Below are 21,083 nucleotides of genomic sequence, written 5' to 3' on the forward strand. Positions count from 1 at the left end.
AAACATCAAGTTAAAAGGGCCAATTTGTGTGAATTATGTGAACAAGAAACAATGGATATGTGCACATGCACATGCATATCGCATCAGTGCTTTCCAACAATCGCATATTCTTTTTGTAAATTATTTTAAGAAAGAAATAAATCAGGAGGGATCATTACTTACTGTTTACTTAGAGTAGAAATTAACGAGCGTTTCTTGGAAAGCTCCAGGGTTCAGCATAGCTGAGGACTCTAAGACAGATATGTTCATCCAAGAGTGAAAATTATTTATCAGCTAAAGAAAAATAGCAGGAAATGTTTTTATAGACGGATCATATCTTTTAAATAAAGAAAATATTACAGTTTAAGTATTTAATTTCCTAATGTTTTGGCTAAAAAATGCAAAGATTATTACTGTGAATGCTCATTTTTGCCTTTACATTTGCCAAGACCAATAGAATTTCATCTTCAAACACTTACTGTCAATTAAATTTGTACACTATTGAATGTCCAGCGAACTCCAACATATCAGCAGTTATTGTTAAAAGAATGTTACTCTTTCTTACCTGTTTGGTGTCAATTTTCTTCTATCAATATATGTCAAACAGGTAAGCAAGATTACTCGTAGTAGATAAATTTTGGTTACTAAATCCAGTTTTTGGAGCCAGCTTGTTGGGAAGTCCCAAAATTCAAATCTTTGAAATCCAAATATTTCTTACTCTGAAAAGGCATGAATGGGATCAGCCTTGTTCAGCACTGAGAATTTTGATTTTAAAACCGCTGTGTACAGGTGGAACTACAACTATAATTTATGGAATAGCAATCTTAAAAAAAATTTTGCCTATTCACTTGTATCATGGCATCAGCTGATGTACTCTTCCTAATCTCTATCTTCTTCTGGACAATGAAATAAAATCTGGAAAGCACATAATTAGCTTCAGGAATTTGCAAAGAAGCTGGTAAGAATAAACAAAAAAATACAAAATGCTGCAAGATAAGTTTAGAAAACTCTCAAGGATATATTTCTGAGCTCACTTGAAGGTTCTCTGAAGAAATATTCTAAATTGCTCTCTAAAGAAATACTCTTAGTGGTTTTCTAACTACTTTTCCTGTCCTAACTCTGTTTTCCTTAATTGAAATTTTATGGAAATACAATGATGCAGTTTGAACACATTCTTTTAATGCTTATTGCCAGGAAGCTCCTGGGGAAAGAGTGGGACAGAAAGCTGGAACACTGTGGCTTGGAAGACGAAATGGGAAAGAATTGTGTGTAAATCACATTCCAAGGCTCTTCTTGTGGCAATAGGAGCGGCCAACAACCAGATCCTTCCACCTGGAAGAGCCCCTGAACAAATTACTGCCTTCAGCAGGATCCCTAGCAATAAGTAAGAAGCCCAGTATTGAATTTACTGTTGGCTCATCTGACTAATTCACAGCATCTTTTTCCTCTGGTACTCTTGCCTGTATTCTTTACTTTTTCTCACTGCCGGAGTCTCCCTGTTGCTTGTCCTGATGTATTTCTCTCCCCTTCTATATCCCTATCTCTAGGGCCTCCACAGAGTTTGAAAACCATTGCATTAGGATACCTCTTAAATTTCCAATATCAGAGTTGTAATTCAGACCTTGATACCTTTTTTCTTCTGCTATAATTTTTTTTCCAGTCTTCAGCTAGTGAAACCACTGCCTGTATTTTTGTTTCGTTTTGTATTATTTATGTTCCTTCCTTATGTTCTTTCTGCTGAATTGTTCCTTCTCAGCTTTGGCTTTTTCCTGTCTGACACAAGGTCCTGGTGCATATAAAATCTCCCTGTCCTTTAGAATCAGCACCTCCACCCCATCTCTCAACAGCAGACCATCGCGTCACTTTGAGTCATCCTTTTCTCTTATTAGAAGTTCTGTACAGTAGGAAATACACATATTTTTTTTTTTTAAAAAAAAGCACTACAAGTTCCTAACTAAACAAGAAACTTGTAATGGGTTTTTTTGGTTTTACAAGTACAGACAAGAAAAACTGAAGATGCTTCCCACACTAAGACAACATAGGACTGGAAAGCTTTAATTTCATATTCAATTATTTTAATTCTGCTGCCCTCCATAATCATTCTATTGAATGATACATCTCAATCTGATGTTCAAATTCAAATGGTGTTTACTTTATTCCACTATAATATTTGATACTTATCTCTTACATTCACGGTAATTAATCGAAACACGGAAATTAAATTAGCAAAAAAGCAGTTGTAAGGTTAGATCCAGATGCCTATTTTCATTTCTCTTTTTCTTACAGATTTGCTTCCTCTGTTTTTCATCTAAGAAGCAGGGAAGCAGAGAGTATCACTTCGACAGATTAAAGAGATAAGCAAAGAGGTGGGTTTTTTAATAACATTTTAGAAATCTCCACAGCAAACCTGTTAGGCAAAGGAGAAGGGACCGTAAAATAGATATTTTGAAAGGGTTATTAAAAATTAACACAGGAATTGCAAGCCATTCCTTTTTTTAAACAAGTGTAAATTATTGGCAGGACAATTGCTACACAGAAATTCTATAAACATTCCTACACCTAAAGGATTATAAACAAATACCACTCTCATCTGAGACATCATTCCTTCCACTGCAAGCTGACTAATTTTTTTCCAAGGTTTGGTGCCACTAAAGTGCAGTGTAAAATTGTGGCTATTGGCCTTTTTACACATTGTTCCCAATTTAACAGAGCAATTTAGAAGGTCAAATAGGAAAACAATATCTTAAGAAAATAGTAACCTCTGTGGCTTTGAAATAAAGAAAAAAAATATCCAAACCCAGTGCCAAAATGTTTATCTCCTCGGTTCATGAAGCCATAAAATAAGTACAGCACCGTGAATCATCTCAAAACTTCAAAGCCTGTGTGCCCAGTGTACCATTTTAGGGCTATTAAGTTGTACAGCTACTGTACTTGTAGTAAATAGTTATACAAGATTGTAGCAGCACTGCCAAAGATTTCACCCTTGCAACAAAATTTCCTTAAAGCTACACTCTTTGCCATGAGCTCACTGCATAAACTCGTGAGGTCTCTTTCCATCTCAAGAGATTCTGCACCAAAAATGTTTGGTTGATCACACTGAAAATGCCAGCTTCATTTAGAAAATACAGTACTCCACATAAGATATTAAACTAAATACACAGTAAGGGAATAATGAAATACAATAAATTCATTACTTTGACATAACAGCATTTTTGTAGAAAAGCAGAGTAATGATTTTGCTCATTTTATTAAAGACTATTCTGAGTGTGGTACTATATCTCCAAAATGTTATGTAAGTCAAGAACGTAAGAAGGCATATCTTTCAGGAATATGTGATTCAGAAATCATCTACACTGATACCTTGCCTACATGTGATTTTTAATGATTTCTCACAATTAAATTGTAAGAGGCTCAATTTACATGTAAGGTCAAGCCTACCACAATCTGTTTGCACCCAAGTCATGTGCAGCTGCCAGCTATTCCAGCTGGCTGGGGCTATGGAAAGACACCTTTGGTATTTTACAGAGGGAAGGACTACAGCCTAAATCCCCACTAGGCCATCCAAAGAGTAAGGCATCCTGCATTTTTTGTTTATATCATAGGACACTGTACAAGGTTTTTTGTTCATTTAATCTGGCAAACCCACTTGTATTAGTGGCCAGAGTTTTGGAAAAAAAATAAAACAAGCTTCTAAGTGCTTGGCATACTATGACCTGCATTGTCATACAGGAACTTGGTTCTGACCTTACATAAAAGTCATGTTATATTCTAGGTATTGAAGATATGGTTTGAGGTTGTGCATAAGAAGCTGCCACAAGTTCTCTTTTCCCCAAAAACTGGTTAACACCACAAAGTTTTCAGAGCCAGTTTAAGCAAGTTTGAACTGATGCTAAATTAGTTGCAATAAAGATTGAGACCAGTTCCGACCTTCCCAATCAGGGCACGTCTGCAAAAGTACTCATCTCATTTTGAAGACTTTCCTCATCATTTCTTTATAACAGATCTCTGCCTACATTATTTTACACAGTCTATCACAAATTACATTTTATTACTCCATTTTGTAAAATAGTTTCACTTTTATCCAACGTACATAATTAACTGTTTCTTTTTCCATGCCCACCCATTTATATCATCAGAAAAACTGCCTAGAACCTATTCTTTAAAGCCTACACAGCAAAATGAAGTCCAAAAATGTCCCTGAAATTCTTCACACCTTGTTGTAAGCTGTATCTTCATTGTTTTTCTTCTGTGTTAATATGATTTTTTTCCTTCCTCAAAAAATGTAATATTTTTAGATTTCTGTAAAGTTTTCAAAACACACAGTATTTTCAATACTCACAGTACGCTTCTGGACAAAATATTCAGCACAAAGCTGTTTTCATACTTTAGTTCAAAGATGAGTAATTACTTTTATCACTAAAAGTTCATTTCATTGATCAACATTCAAAAATTAAAATATGAAGATGTTCTTCTAAAAAAGTATTCAGGCTTCGATAATTTAGTTTTGGGGATGGGGCATAGGCTGAAGTGTGTGTGTGTGTGCATTTGGGGGTTATACAAAGGAATTGTTTAAATTACTTTGTAACATCATGCAGTGGGTGAGCACCTGGTTTATGAGTGTGGCACAAAGGGTCACAGTGAATGGGGTGACATAGGGCTCGTGACCTGTCACTAGTGGGGTTCCACAGGGCCCTGTGCTCTTCAACATCCTCATAAATTACTTGGACACAGGACTGGAAGGGACACTGAGCAAGTTCGCAGCTGATGCAGAGCTGGGAGGAGCTGCTGACTCCCAGGGAGGCCCTGCAAAGAGATCTAAACAAATTAGAGGGCTGGGCAGCCACCAATCCTATGAAGTTCAACAAGAGGAAAATGTCACATTCTACACTGGGATGGGACAACCTTGGCTGTACAGACAGACTGGAGAATGAGAGGCTGGAGAGCAGCACCATGGAAAGGGACCTGAGGGTCCTGGTCCATGGCAAGTTGAACATGAGCCAGCAGCGCCCTGGCAGCCAGGAGGGCCAACCCTGTCCTGGGGGCATCAGGCACAGCATCACAGCTGGGCAAGGGAGGGGACTGTCCTGCTCTGCTCTGAGCTGGGGCAGCCTCACCTCCAGTGCTGGGGGCAGCTTTGGGTGCCACAATATAACAATATTTAATTATTAGAGGGCATCCAAAAAAGGGCTGTGCATATGGTGAAGGGTGTGGAGGAGAAGCCCTGTGAGGAGCAGCTGAGCTCACGGTCTGTTCAGCCTGAAGGAGACAGAGGGGAGACCTCACTGCAGTTACAACTTCCTTGTGAGGGAAAGAGGACGGACAGGCACTGATCTCTCTCTGTGGTGACGGGACCCAAGGGAATGGCCTGAAATTATGTCAAGGGAAGGTTGAGGTTGGTGTTAGAAAAAGGTTATTCACCCAGAGGGTGATTGGGCACTGGAACAGCCTTCCCAGGGAAAAGGTGACAGCACCAGCGTTGACAGAGCTGAACAAGCATTTGGACAGTGCTCTCAGGCACATGGGGTGCTGTGCAGGGGCAAAACTTGGAGTCAATGGTCCTTGTGGTCCTTTCCAACACTGCATATCCTGTGATTCTGTGATCATTATGAAATGTGATTTGAGCTCAACCACTCATGAAGACTTTATTCCTTGCTTTACCTACATGCAGTTAAAGTAACTGCACAATATTCCCAAGGCTTGAAAAGTGTGTGTAGAGGAAGCTGTTTCTTACAACTGCTTTTTTTCTACTTCTAAAAAGGACACTCACTTTTTAGGAAAAAATAATATATCCTTACCCTTGATCCTGAAGCTTGAAGCCCTAGTAAATTAGCTTAAAAAATAACTGAGTGGATTTCCACAATGCTGTTACACCAAATACTTAACAGAGAAAAGTTATTCAGTTCCTCTGTTCATGCATAGCATTTGCAAAAATCCTCTCTGATTATCATTCCTAGGAATAATGGAGTAGTCAATGGCAATGTACTGTAGGGGTAAAAATATGATTTATATTTTCATACACATTTCCGTTAATGTATATATATTCCCAATATATTCCAGCAGCAGAAAACTTTGCCAAGCAAGGACTCAGTCTTTGAAAGGTGATCAACATTTCTAAAATTTAATATTAGCAACGAGGTACCTCCAAATTTTCCTAGGGACAAAATAAGAGATTAAAAATATATACAGTAATTTCATGATTATAAGCCACACCATTTTGACTAAAATTTTGGTCCGAACCCGGAAGTGAGGCTTATAATCAGATGCAGCCAATATATGGATGAAATTCAGAAATTTGCCAGCCCGGAAGTGCAAGCCTGCAGCAGCCCCGAGCTGAGCCAGAGCCCGCCTGGCCCCAGTGGCGGGACAGCGTTCAGCCAAGCCCGCACGGCCTCGAGCTGAGCCAGTAAACCCCGTGATCCACGATTCTGTTACTAATTGGCAACTTTGTGAAAGTTGCACGTGGATCCTCACTGCAAACGAAAGTGAAGTTTATAATCCGGTGCGGCTTATTTATGGACAAAGAACGAAAAGTTGCCAACACCCGAACGTGTGGCCTGTAATCAGGTGCAGCTTATAATCGTGAAATTACTGTATATATTTAAGCACCTAGATACAAATTTCTTATTTTCAGAGGCCCCAGTTGTAGAGGTGTATAAACAATTGAGCCTGAATTATTTTAAATCAACTTTTTAAAACTGTTTGATTTCTGCTTTTGTTCATACATACTGTTGTCCAGGCCGCAACATCAAGACCCAGCTAGGTGTCCAGCACTTTCAGAACCCCTAAACTCTTTTTTTTTCTCTGTCCTGCTTTAGGCATAATTGTTGTTTTCGTTTGGTGTAATTGTTTATACAGTGCCTAAAAGATCAAACTATGACTGGGACAAGATTTTTGTTTTTGTATTCTGGCCGAAGTTCTACAGTTCTATATAAAACCTCACCTGCTGGAGTACTTAATAATGGATATCCATGGTCAAGTCACTGGGCTTGGTTTCTCCTTAGGAGCTGTTTTGAGAATTAATGTAAATTTAAATGTAAAATACTTTGGATATACACAAACAGTTGATAATCTTATACATTTGATTTTCTGGTATCAGATGCTTTCTTAAAATTTGAAGTTTATATTTGGTAAACCAGATAGTTTTTGATCATTGCCAGTTTCAATTATCTTGTGACAGGCAGTTCTAGAAAGATTTCTGAATAAAAACCAGTTCTTGGTTCTCTGACAGTGTTACTTTATTTCTAAACACATTTCCATTAATTACACTCTCAAAATCAAAAGTCATGGAAACTAAATGTTTCCAGTTGGACAACACATGAATTTAGATTGTGGTATATACATCTTGAAATTAAATTAATTCATTTTAACAGACTCAGACTAATTATATCTCTAAATTATATCTCTAATTATATCTTTAGAAAGGTAATTTGAATGTACCTGTTTTGACAGTGAATAGCTTTAATGCTATGTACATACGTTCATTTTTCAAAAGCATTTTTGTAACAGCGTGATGCAAAACACACCTAAATTAACATCAGAACTGCCCTTGACTTGAACAGACTGTAGAACAGGCTTCAACCACCGTGACTGTCAAGAATAAAATTCTCAAGTGATTTCTTATAAGATACGATGAGAAATGAAACACACAGAGGTTCTCATTGATCATAGCTGGAGCCCACAAACTGACATGTGAAAAGTGGCTGAAAGGAAACCCTTAAGGACTGGAAAAGACATGGTTATTGATTAACCAGGAACAGTATTTCCAAGTTTAAATGAAGGAGAACAGAAAAATGGCATAACATGGTGTAATTCTTTTGAGGTAATGCACTGTGTGAGTGAGAACTGCGTTAGTTGTCTCTAGCATCCCCTTCCTAAGGCATCTACATAATTTTAATTAAATAAATGGCTACAATAAAAACTTAAAAGATCAGAATTCCAATGAATTATGAAGCATAAATTGCCATGTATGCCAGTATTTTTACCAAGATAAAACCATGATGTGCAATAAATATCTTATAAATTTTTAAGGCTTACCTTACAAAGAGCATTTGTGTAGACTGAAACTTTGAAAGGTTATGAACTTTAACTATAAAACTACTCTCTCATTTAATTTATATTGATTAATTGAACTACATGAATGAATATATAACATACAGTCAAATAAAAAAGTTGCATATTTCCCACAGATTTTGTAATTCCTTTTGGAAAAAGAGGGAATCATGGTGCGCCAAAAAAAAAAAAAAAGACACTAAAGCTGTTATTCTGGATTTGTTTTTCAAACCCAAAATTCATGGAAGATCTGTAATTCACAGTGAAAACTATAACCCAGAAATTAAATAAATCATAGTGATACTTATGAGCTTAGTAGTGATACTGAATTTATGGCTTACATTGCATATATGAGAGTAACCCATTTCTAAGGGGATCAAAATACTTAGCATAATTTGATTAGATCAAATTCACTAGATTTGAGCAATAATCTCTTTCAACCTTTAATTTTGCTAAGTTTTGTATAGAAAAAGAAAATTTTGTAAATAAAAAACTGCCCAACATTCCATAAAGTGGAGAAAATACCTTTTCTTTCCTCAAATAAATATTTCCTCAAAAGTCACTTACATTGCACTTCAGCATTTTATTGACCAATATAACATTAACTTTATTTAATGCTGTAAATTTTGTAAATGTCTTTATACTTAAATGAACAAGTAATTGTTCAATTGTTCAATTGTTCAAATTGTTCAACAATTTGAATTAAATAAGAATAGGTAGTCAGCAAATCAGTATGTCAGTTTTTTGGTTTATGATCTACAGGTTTTATAGTTGTCTAGGGCTTTTTTTCCTTACCTGGAACTCTCTTTGCCCAGTTGATCATGTGCACTAACTCTCTGTCTGCAAGGTTGGTCAACAGGGTCATCATAGACGCTTCATTGAATGGTCTGTTTGGGTCATATTCAGAATAAACTATGGGTGGCTCAGCTTCCAGCAAGGCACTGACCATCTGTTCTGCCGTCAGGGACAGGGCTGGGCTGTTCTTCTTGTTATGCTTAACCACCAGTGGACTTGTCCAAAGGGTGGGAGCTCGCAGCTCTGTTGAAGAAGCCTCCCCATTCCTGGAATCCTGCTCCTCTCTTTGGCGTTTTTGTTTCATCACTCGCCCACCTCTGCGGTCTTTCCGGATTCCTAGAGACACAGAACAATATAATGAACTCCTTTCCTTGAACTTAAGTATTGCATACACTTGGCTTCAGTCAACAGCAGATGCTTTTGATAGACCCAGGCAGCAGAGACTCTTGATTTATTTTCTGTAGACCTCTTCAGAAATCTTACACCAGCAGTTGGACAGAAAAACTATTTTATATAGTACAGTGTCAGGAACTGGAGTCAGTGTCAGTGGACTCTTTCCTAAGATTTAGTTGGGCTCACACAGAACTCTAGACTAGTGATACTGTATAGCTGCCTTAGCCCCACAAAAGGAAGTCAGTTATTGGGAATAATTAAATATTTCTTTACAGCCCAAAACTTCAAAGTATGTCCCAATTTCTAGCAGACAATTATTTTATAAATTACCAATCATAAATTAATTATATTGGTGGGTCAGAAGGATCACAGAAATAGCTCTCAAAAACTCTAAAATAATGTTTTGCTGAAGGTCACCAATTATTCTAATTAAACATCATCCTATTACTGAGCCTGTGATCTTCATAATTATATAAAAAAACACTCAGGAAAGTTCCCATTATAAGGTGAGTTTATACAGCAATAAAGAATGCCATTTAAGTAGATAAACATAAATATGAAAAGGAGAGATAATTGTGACCTCAGACTCTAATGTGGGAGACCTACTGTCAAAAGGCTGAAATAACCACAATAGAAACCACTACTGTCATTACTACACATTTCTGCAATGTGCTTTGCCCTGTGTGACCCTGAACCTTGGGATATTATCAAGTCAGCCATACCAACTCAAACAACACAAGACCTTTGCAGTGGAACAAAATCTCCCTTTGTGGAAAGGTTACAAGAAAAATATAATGATAAAGATCATATGGACTCCAACTATAAAGGGAAGGTTAAGTCTGGCTCTAAGTGGAGGAGTAACAGGCATTTTGAGACTGAGTCAAAAACTTAAATCCATCATCAAATGGAGGCAAGGGAGTACAACCAAGTAATAAGGAAAGCACACAAGGAATTAATATGAGAAGGCAGCTTATGATGCAGCTTATTCTCATGTCAATAGAAAAAACCAACACTAGTCCCACCTTGAAATGCAAAAGTATCTACAGAGAACAAAGATGCAAGTCATTCAAGAAATGAGGAAGAGAAAATATTTAAAACAACAAAAATGCAAGCACTCAGTACAGGTCTTTCTAATGGTGGGGGAAAGGGAAACCCAACATTTGCTCGGCTCTCTTCACACCACAAAATTTTAAACCTTTAGAAACCCAGTCTTGTCAGTGGCATTTTCATCTCACATACAACATGCTTTCATTTAAATGCTGGACCACATCAGCAGGTGCCCTTTCCAGCCTCAAAGAAACAGGAAGAATCTTTAAATCTCCTTTTCTCTTTCTTCAACTACGGTGAGATTTTCACTGAATCAGTATTTGGAGATTAGGCATTTTATGTTTAATTCATTCAAAATCTAGTGGGCTTTGTGATTCTATTCCATTAATCTATTCAGATAAAGGGGATTCAGTAAATCTTTCATCACTCCTATTACTTAACCTATCTATGTTTTCCTATTCACTAAACTATTTCTAAGCCAAAACTTTTAAGTATGCTGCTGTTCCCATTTTTCATTCAGCAATACCAATCTTTCCTACCACTAAACAGTTTCTGTTTGGGGGGAGATTCTTGCTATTCAGAAAAAGAAAAGAGTTGTTCTGGCGAATTGTCATCCTAGAGAGATATTCTCCCTGGTAACTTCTTACAGTACTCAGCAGCAGGCATGCCCTATCTGTAACAGATATTTTTTGTTGTATGTTTTGTATCAATTTAAAGTTTTTGAATTAAAATTGCCTAGTGAAACATGTAGGAACAAGCCCACGTGGCTCACAGAAACTAAGATATTTGTTAACTTTCTTACATTCCAAATTTTATGGCTGCTCATCTAGAAATTTTCTTTCAAAGAGAAAGCATCCTTGGGGTCTGGGGTGTTCAACATACCCATAAACAAATAGGCTGACATAATTCATAAACAAGAAGTCGGGGTTAGAAAAATACTATAAAAACATCAGATAAGTTTAGAAAGTAAATAGAAGGCTAGAAATTACTAGGAAAGGAAGGGAGGACAGAACAACTTCATAAATCACAGAGTTTATTATCGTGAGGCACACTACGGTGAACACTGCACGCAGTTCTGTTCTTCCCAAATTAAAAAGAGATATAAAAATAAATGGAAAAGGGATAAGAGGAAAACAAATAAGATTATTCAAAATGTGAAACAACTTTGGTGTAAGAAACATCTAAATTGACTTTATCTGCTTGGCTTGCAAGCCAGATCCAAGACTATAAAATCAGGAATTTCAAAAAGACGAGCAAGGAACAAAACACTGAAGCTTCTCTTCTAATAGAGGAAGGTTTCAAACGGAAATACCCCATGCAAGGTTCAGGAAGACAAGAAGAGGTTCTCTTTCACACCATGGAGAAAGAAAACTGACAATGTGAATAAATTAGAAGGTGGTATAATTAGAAAGTTGTAGGCCAAATGAGATAGACAACAGAATCCATTAAATGCTAATAAATATAAGCAGGGCAACTTTCACCATGTTATGCCTCCAACACACAGATTACTGGAAGGTCAGGGATTTCTTGGGTTTGCTTTTTACTTAGTCCAGGCCTACCTTGTTAGGTAAAACAAGGATGTGATGAAGATTTTACATTAACAGAGGAAAGGTGGCAAATGTAAGCATATTTAGCCATTTACAAATAAACCAGATGCTGAATAAGAATATTCATTTTATTTTTAATTTGTCTGAGAGCCTACCACTCACTTTTCTTCATCTTAGAATGAAAAAAGTGCTGCATTAAGCAAAGCTGAACATAACCAGTTTGGAGGAGATGCTCCATACTAATTTATTTTTTGCTTTTTTTTTTTGGATTTTAAAAAAATCTACCAACCAATTGTAGTAATTTTACTACTGGATTTTGTAGAGACTAAGTCTGAAAAAAAAGTCAGTAAGAGTATGCATTCCTTCTCTATCACATTACCAGTTTTTATGATCACAGACAGAAAGGAGTCTGAATCTGTATAAGTATCATAGTAATCAGAGATTTATAGGACTTACTACTAATTCTTTACCTAAGCCCTGGATAGACAAGCAACAAACTTATTAATTTTCTTGGACTAAATAGGAGTGAGTAGCTCTCTGAAAAATGCAAGTGCTCCCAAATCCCCTTCAACTTAATCAAATTTTTTCTCTATTAAAAAGAAATAATAGTGATGCACAGTCATTAATTCCAAAAAAGGCAACTCTATCAAACTTTAATTTCCTTGCCAAAAACACAATGATTCTGTAATGGATTTTTAAATATATGAATGCATCGATTTCAATTCAACAGTTCGGCCAATAAAGGGACCTTAATTGTCAAGTGTTATGAAAAACAATATTCTAGCAAAAATTGAAGTACTATGCGTCTTGCAAAAGCTCTAAAACAATTTCCACTTGAGTTTTAAAGCTTCAAGAGCCAAGATTCCACAGGCAGTTTTATAGAGCGCCACATGTAAATTCAGTCAGACTTTTGGGCATGGAGACAGGTTTCAAAATTGCTAAGTAACCATATAATCAAATCGCTAGAAACTGATCCTCAATAAAATTGCATATGGACAATAAAATTGCATATGACTCTCCCATGGCAGGGAAGTTGGAACTACATGATCTTTAACGTCCTTTCCAACTCAAGAATCTTTAAGAGTATGCTTGTGAAAGAAATGTTAACCTTATGAATACTTACTTAGTGTTTTCCCACGTCATTAAAACAAGACAAAAAATAAATTTCAGATTGTTAAAACAAAAAATCCAAAATTAAAAATGCACTGAATAAACATTGAATCTCAGCCATACAACAGTCTTTTTTTCCTGCCTATTGCTAATAACAAAGCCCCACTTTTATACTATCAGTATTACATAAAATATTCAAGAATATTTAGAGGAAGAAAAGGAGAAGACCAACTAGAATCAATTTTCTTGGCTGTGTGTGAAATACAGAATAATGCATTTTAGATTTGAAGATATAGGTGCAATCTCAAATTTTATTCAGGTTAAATATAATTTCTTTCTTGTTAGAAATTTGGTCAATCAACAACAGTTTGTAACAACTTTTTTCTTTTTTTTTTTTTCTTGGTGTTTTGGGGTGGTTTAGGGGTTTGTTTTGGTTTTATTTGGTTTGGTTTTTTTAATTTTTTTATATTTTTTTTCTTTCTTTTTTTTTTTTCTTTTTAAGAAAACACCAAAAAGATGGAACTAACATAGGGTTTGAAATCAGTGATGAGTAAATGGTTTGCCACCTAACTTCCCATCCTGGAACAACCTTTGAACCTGAGGCTCCTCATCCATGCTTCTGCTCCTTGTCAGTAGACCCCAGAGGAGAGACATTTGACACTTCTATATACACACACAGCCTTGTAGCATTAACAGCCTATAATTTTGACAGTTTGTCAAAAGAGTGTTTCAAATGTGCTTGGAAACACCTTCTCTTCTAAAACAGTGTTGTTGCTCTTCAAGACCAACCTACCTCACTGTCATGCTGTTGAAAATCTCCAGAGAGAAAGAATCTCTGTTTTAAAGAGAAAGAATCTGTAGTGGTTTTTAAAAAACAAACCCTATTTGACAATGAAAGATAAAATGTATATGGTAAGTAAAAAATGTTATGAAAAAGAAAGTGTCTGTCAGAGAGGCAGAGTCAATTGCCCCGCTGATGATCAGAGTGCTAAGGGAGAATGCACAGAGCAGGGCATGGCAGAGATGCCATACAAATCCTTTACACCAGTGTTTGCAAAGGAAGTAACCAGATTTTCCTATGATATCAACCTACCTTTCTGAAACTGAAGTTGGGTTTGAAGAGGCCAGAAATTCAAAAGCCTCTCTTCAAATGTCAGGTATGGGAAGGATTTACTAAACTGTTGGGAGAAGACTTCTGGGGTTGAATCCAGGCTCACTTTGGTGTCATTACTGCCATTAGCCAAAGTAAGGGACTGCAAAAGTAAAACAGTGTAAACAAGACAACAATTCCCTTACAGACACAAACCTGAGTGTCTAAGCACAACTGGCTTTAGTATTGTAATGTATCCCAGCATGATGGTCCTTCCAAGGTGATTTTAAAGACATTTGAGATTTTTGGGAACTTTCAAGCTTGAATCTCTCTACATAAATATATTATTTGGTCACAGAAAAGTAACACCACTTTCCAAATTCAAATTTTATAGCTTAATAAATACTTCTTTTGAATATGATTCAGACAATCAGCTGCTTATTTCATTCCTGTTTCTCTTTCAGAAAATGAAACAGCAATGTAAATTGTGCTGAAAACCCAGGTGGGTTGACAATTAGTTTAAATGAGAAACATTGTCTGAAATCTTCTGAAAAGATTAATCAGAATTTATTGTCTAATCTCAAACAGACCTGTCCCAAGTGACAGTGCTTAACAGCCTGGTTTCTGACAGTGACATCTAGCACTCAGCACTATAAATAAGTAACAGATTTGTGTTTATTCTGTGCACCTGGATGTTATAGTCTTTATGACTCCTGAATGCTGTATGTCTATTTATGTGAGTTTTTTCAAAAAATATCTCATCCTTTTCCAAACTGGGGTTTATTTCTCCTCCATAATCAGGACCCTCTTCTATTGGAAATGGAAAGAAAAGTCAAAGTGGGGGTTTAGATTCAGATATTCTGGTTCAACCCCTGGCTCTGCTACTAGTTTACTCATTGACCAAGTCCCACTACATATCTCAGTGCCCCAGAACTCCTACTAACTAAAATGCAGAACATAAAACTGGTCTTGTATGTAAAGTCTTAAAGACCTGTTAACAAAAAATAGCTGTTAACAAGCAGGCAAATGTCATTTGGGGTCTGTAATGACTATTCATACTGCACAGTTTGAGAACCAATGATCTATTAAATTAAAGATGAAGGTGCAAGGCATGACTCATCCTAATCTGTATTTTTGTATTCAATCTTTGGCAGTCATAGCACATGTTTTAAAGAGCATCTTAGGACATGTAAAGTGAAACAAGAGAAGTTCAATTAGTTCATCATTCAAATTAATCCCTTTCGGTGCTGATAAACTCATACCAAGTTTTGGTTACAGTAAATACAGCAACTGCTCCATTTCTAGACAATATTTGTAATGAGCCTTTAGAATTTCAGGGATCACAATAAAGCCTTTAGAGGAGCATTCTCTACCTTTACATCAGCCATAATTTGGGAAAGCCAGTCATTTTAGGACAATGAGTCTGTTGTTATAAATCTCAAAGACAACAAGAAATTTATAACAAGAAATTGCTACATTTTAGAAATTAATTAACTTAATTGAGTATTGGAGGTGTGTGGCCTGATACCAGGACTGAATGCTAGAACTGAACTGTAAATGCCTAACCAAGAGAAGAATCAGAATCATACAATCACAGAATCACAGACTGAATTGAGTTGGAGAGGATCTCAAAGATCATCTAGTTCCAACCTCCTTGCCATGCACAAAGACACCTTTCATTAGACCAGCTTGCTCAGAGCCCCATCCAAGCTGGCCTTGAACACTTCCAGGGATGGGACAATGTCTCTGAGCAACCTGTTCCAGTGTCTCTCCACCACATCTGGAGAAAAAAATTTCTTCTAATATCTCATCCAAACCTACTCCCTTCCAGTTTGAAACCATTAGCCCTTGTCCTGCCACTAAATTATCTTGTAAAAAGTCTCTCTTGAGTTCTCTTAAAGCTCTAGACTCTAGGAATTATTCAAGTAATGAAAAAAGTATGAAAATTTAAACAAATATACAGCTATAACCAGCTTTACAATCTCAAACAAGTGTTCAAGAGTTAAATGTTAAATATTCGGTAGTATTAATTTTTTCACATATCCAGTTATAGCATATAAGTAAGCATAAGACAATTTGTCCCATTTTAGCCCATTTCTATGTGATTGCAAAAGGTCTTAACCATGTATAAATTCATTGCTGAATCTGCTTTGAGCAGATGGCTCAACAAAAGACCTCCTAGATTTCCTTCAAACACAGATCATTTTATGAAATGGAATAGGAAGATAAAATAATTTTGGCAAAGGTGCTCACAATAACGGTATCTCTAATTTTGGGGACAGAACACAGGAATATTGCATTTTGTGACAATTTAATGGCTGTCATTCCCTTTGCATGAGTGCAAAGACGAGAAAAAAATATTACACTAAAAAATCCAATTTCATTTCCACCTTATTTTCCCAGAAAACTATAAACTCACAAAACTTTGCTTCAAATGTGCGTGAGTACATTATTTCAGCCCAACAATTACAATTTTAAAGACATTTCCTTGTACATTTATCAGGCCCCACCTACACTGTTATTTGGCTGAGTACAGAAAAGTATGTCTAATAAGTATCATTGAGATTCTCCTCGAACAAGCCAGAATCATTTCACATCCACTATCCATTTTCCTTCATTCACTAATTTCTCTTTTTAATATAATAGTTCATTAAAAGATAATTACATGAAAATGTAGAAGACCTTGAGCCTGTCCAGTGGTTGCATCAGACATCAATTTACTTCTACTTTTGAGAATGATTTTAATAACTCTCTAGTCTTTTTTCATTAATAAATATAGAATTCAGCAAGGAAGTGTAGCTCTATCTATTTAAAGATGAAAATCATCAAGGTCCTTCTCTGAAAGAAACCTTTATTTATCCTAATTTATCCTAAACTTTAGCAAGACTGATGCGCTGAACCAGACTAGCTTAGAGGTGGGTAACTATTTCAAAAGAATATAAGAGATAAAACTGAAGCCTGAAGACTGCAATCTCTAGGAGTTAATGAAAGTTTCTACAGTCAAATGGCATGTGGTTTCAGCACTCTGTTCTGGCCAGTAGTGTTTCACTGCCTGGGCTGTGTTGCAGTAATTCCTGAAGCATTGTCAGACAATTTGAGGGTAACACTGAATGAGGTAGGCTTCAAATGTGCTGTAACTCTGAAACTTCATTATCACAACATACAGCACACAGAATCTCCCTCTACAACCTGAGATTTCAGGCTGTTCCAAGACAGAAAATACCCCCTGTCATATACACAATCATCACTGAATCTAGCATATGAGCACTCAAATCCTTGATGATTCCCTGTGATTTGATGTTAGGAAGCCATCAGCTTTTGACAATTGGAAAAATTATGTACATGTCAGGGTGGTTAAACACAGACTACCAGGCACATAATGGATTTTCCTTTAGGTATCTGTCACTTAGCATTATGGTAGCTTTTTGCCATAGCCACAAATTCCACCACCACCCTGCTGCTCTGATTCCACACAGCACTTAATGAAAAAACTGCTTTGTCGCACACTGAAAGGAGTGGAAGAATGCAGCATGCTTATCACTAGAAACCCTCATTCTCTTTACGCATTATAAAAATAATCAATAAAAAAGCAATAAAATAAAGTGCTTTTGGTTTCATAAAATTACAGTCTTTGGGCCCAAGTCACTAGAGAGTTTTTAAAACAATGGAGAAACAGAAAACTAGGTCTCTATTGGAGCAGAGGTCACCTGCACCTTACATGTGGTTGGAGTGTCAGGGTTGCAACTGCTGTAACAACTCCATTTGAAAGCAGGGACCCTGCATCATGTGAAAACTGGACCACACTTCTCCAAACCAGAGCAGAAACAAACTTCAAGAAGGCATCAGTAGATTATAAACAAAAACAAGGCTACTTTCCCCTGCTATGGAAAAAAAGTAAAAGGGACACAGCAAGGATCTTATTTGATGTATCCACTTTATCCTCACATAAAAGCAGAGGAGCACAGACTAAGTAATAACACATAATTTTAAGGTCCTTTGGGTTTACTCAGAGAGAATGAAGCATTTGAACAAAATATCACAGCTTTAAATTATGCCCCAGATGCTGACTGCATCAGCAGAGATTCTTGCAGTCTAATTGTCTCTTGAAGCAGCACAGTAAGAGATGCAGAAGGAAACACTTTCAAACACAAGAGGAGAGAAAAAAAAAATAACTCTTCAGTACTGAAAGAAGTTTTTAAGAGACCCAAGAACAGGGAAGAAAAAAAAAAATCAATAAAATTTCCACAGGAACTCATAAGAGGAACTCAAGTAAATGTTCCTACCACACAGCTCAAGGGCCACTTGAAGCCTGCATTTTTTCTACATGAAACCTCTAAAACATATTTCAGTTCTGTCCATTCTTTTAAAAATAATATATATGAACTTTTTCATTCTGCATTAAGTGACCTTCTGTGAGGAAAACTCAGCAACTATATTCTATATTGTATGTTTAGAATTAACCAGAGACATTTTATCAAGATTTTTTCTACTTTCCCCAATATTTAATGAAAGTCCATTTTTAATATCAGTTATTACTCATATCACTTAAATGCAGATAAAAGTCATAAGTTGGCAACTTTTACAATTTATTGAGAAATGTCAGCTAATTTAGTGAAGAAGAAAAGGTGGGATTACATTTAGGGAAAAGAAAGATTACATATGTTTTCCACTATATGTAAAAGTTGTATCATCATAAGTAAATTGTGGAGACAGAGATAAAAGTGAGATAAGACACAAACAAATATTCAAGTGTATGACAGAATTAATGCCTTAAAAAAAGGCAAATCCTTCAACATGAATATGACGTGATTATTTAAACTAAAAGATCCAATCACAAGAACTAGGAATTACTGGAGAACAGTGTGAAGCTTGAGGTAACCACAGAGCTACAGGATTTTAGTATGTTGAAGAAAAGTTCTATTATATCTATTAAAATATAAAATCTTCATAGTTCTCCTCAGAAAATAAAAATTAAAAAATAAAAACATTTAAACATTGTCTCTTAAAGGTTAAGCCAGGTGGCATAACAAGAATATTTACTAAACCTTAATCTTCATCTAAGAGAAATGGGACAATCATAAAGATCTAGATTTAGAAGAAAGGTTTTTCTTCCCCACACATCCATGTGGATAACAGGGGATCAATGATGACTCCAGAAACACTTTGAATGTTTTACTTCATGTACCTTAACTTTACTTTCCCTGCTGCAGGTATGACAGATTTATTACTTGTAACTGAGGGATCTCACAATTTTTTTCCAAGACTTCATAAAATAACTGTTTTTAAACTCTTACCTGTGAACCCGAGATGGATTTCATGCACAATTAGTCGTACTATAGGAGCAGATACAATTTATGCTGATCCTGATCTCCTTGCTTATAAACTGTAAAATTAGTTTTTTAAAAGAAGAAAACAACAACTAAACAATAAAAATACTACAATACTATTTTTGAACTGTCAGTTCCTGTAGTGACTATAGAAATCTTACAACATTGTAAAAGGAAAGGAAAGGATGAAATCCAGATGACTTTTCTCAGGTGAGAACTACTATATGAAATAAAGATTCCAGAACATTTATATTTGAGAGAAAATTTGAACAGAATTGCAGTATTTCTTTCGGACTACTTTAACCTAAAAATTGCTAGTTGAGAAATCTTTACAATTTTTATGAGAGTAAAACATTACATATACAATAGTCAAAAATTAGAACCTACTAGAACCTGAATCTTAGAAAAGAGGCATGAAAAACATAAAAGTGGTACATTGTATCATTAATTAAATACACCTAAGTGCAACTGGATGTAAATATGTCAAATGAAAAATGTAATGCATCAACATAAAGCATAATTATAAATCCTAGTTATGACCTGCCATATGTACAAAGCTAAATCTGCATGGCATATTCATGTATGGATTCTCTGGTTTTAGTTTCTTGAACCTCTATCTTTTCTGGATCATAGCTGGGATATTAACTACCAACCCTTTGAAGAGTTCTAGCCATATAAAACAGGATGTTCATATTAATACACAAGATCTCACTAAAAAAATCAACCAGTGTTTTAACTTCTAGAAGCAAAAGCAGATTTTACATCTTCCTCCCGCTTGCATCCCAAAATTGAGACTAACAAATCAGTCTTAGCTCCTTCCTAATTCTTCAGTTGAGAAAAATGCAGATCCAATCTCAAGTGCAGCAACAACTGATATTGTTTTCCTTTTTCTCCTAAGATTCCCAGACTCGGCCTACCTTTGCTGGACTTAGAAATGATTTGTTGAGGAAAGGACAAACATGATGAGCTACTCTTGTCTCTTGCACCAGACTTTCTGTGGCATAAGTAAGCATTAGGTATGCCAAAGAAAGGAAGAACCAATCTGTAATCTAACTAGCTCTTTACACACAAAGTACATAGGACCTAATCCCTTCTTCCCTGAGCATTTAGTAGTTTACTAAGTTTTTCCTATAGATACTGCTACTGATTATTCTTCATTGATAAAAGCAATCTGAAATTTTTAGCAGGCTACAATAAGCCATTATTATTACATATGTTCCAGGAAAGTGGCATTTATCTCAGTTCTTATAAAATGAGCAACCCTTTAATATTGTTGGGTTAAATTAATTCACATCTAAAACTCGTGTACACTACCAGAACAGAGAAATTAACTTTCCCTTCCAGGGTTCACAGAATAAGGATTACATATCCAGAAGTTTATTTAACAAATATGGACTGATTTTAGACTACCAATGCTCTTCACACGGAACTGCAAAATGCTGCAAAATCTTGGGTTAAATTTTGTTCATCAGGATCTGAAACCTACCATGAGACACTAAAAAAATACTGAGTTAGAAATAATAACAGAGGAATCCTAATTCTATTGAAATCAATGATCCTCTCCTTTTCCATGCAAATTTGGACAAGATAACACGACACATGGGAACTTTTCATTTTTTATTTAATAAAATAATTTTGACTTAACAGACTTCAACTCAATAAAATCAATAGCATCCTCCTTTAGTTACAAGCTGTATCATCTGCCCAATGAAGTTAAAAGGCAGGAAGGCAGACAGCAATGCTAAA

At 35.9% G+C, this 21,083-nt stretch overlaps 1 protein-coding gene across 1 annotated transcript in view; it reads right to left on the bottom strand.

Moving 5' to 3' along the window:
- The window catches only part of ESR1 (estrogen receptor 1), a 164,523-nt gene that overhangs the window by 43,487 nt on the left and 99,953 nt on the right, over positions 1-21,083 (bottom strand). Inside the window, 1 exon segment of the mRNA XM_033056279.1 lies at positions 8,824-9,159. Within this exon segment, the coding sequence (XP_032912170.1) occupies positions 8,824-9,159 (336 nt within the window).

Source organism: Catharus ustulatus, chromosome 3 (genome assembly GCF_009819885.2).
Source record: "Catharus ustulatus isolate bCatUst1 chromosome 3, bCatUst1.pri.v2, whole genome shotgun sequence".
Lineage (NCBI taxonomy): Eukaryota > Metazoa > Chordata > Aves > Passeriformes > Turdidae > Catharus > Catharus ustulatus.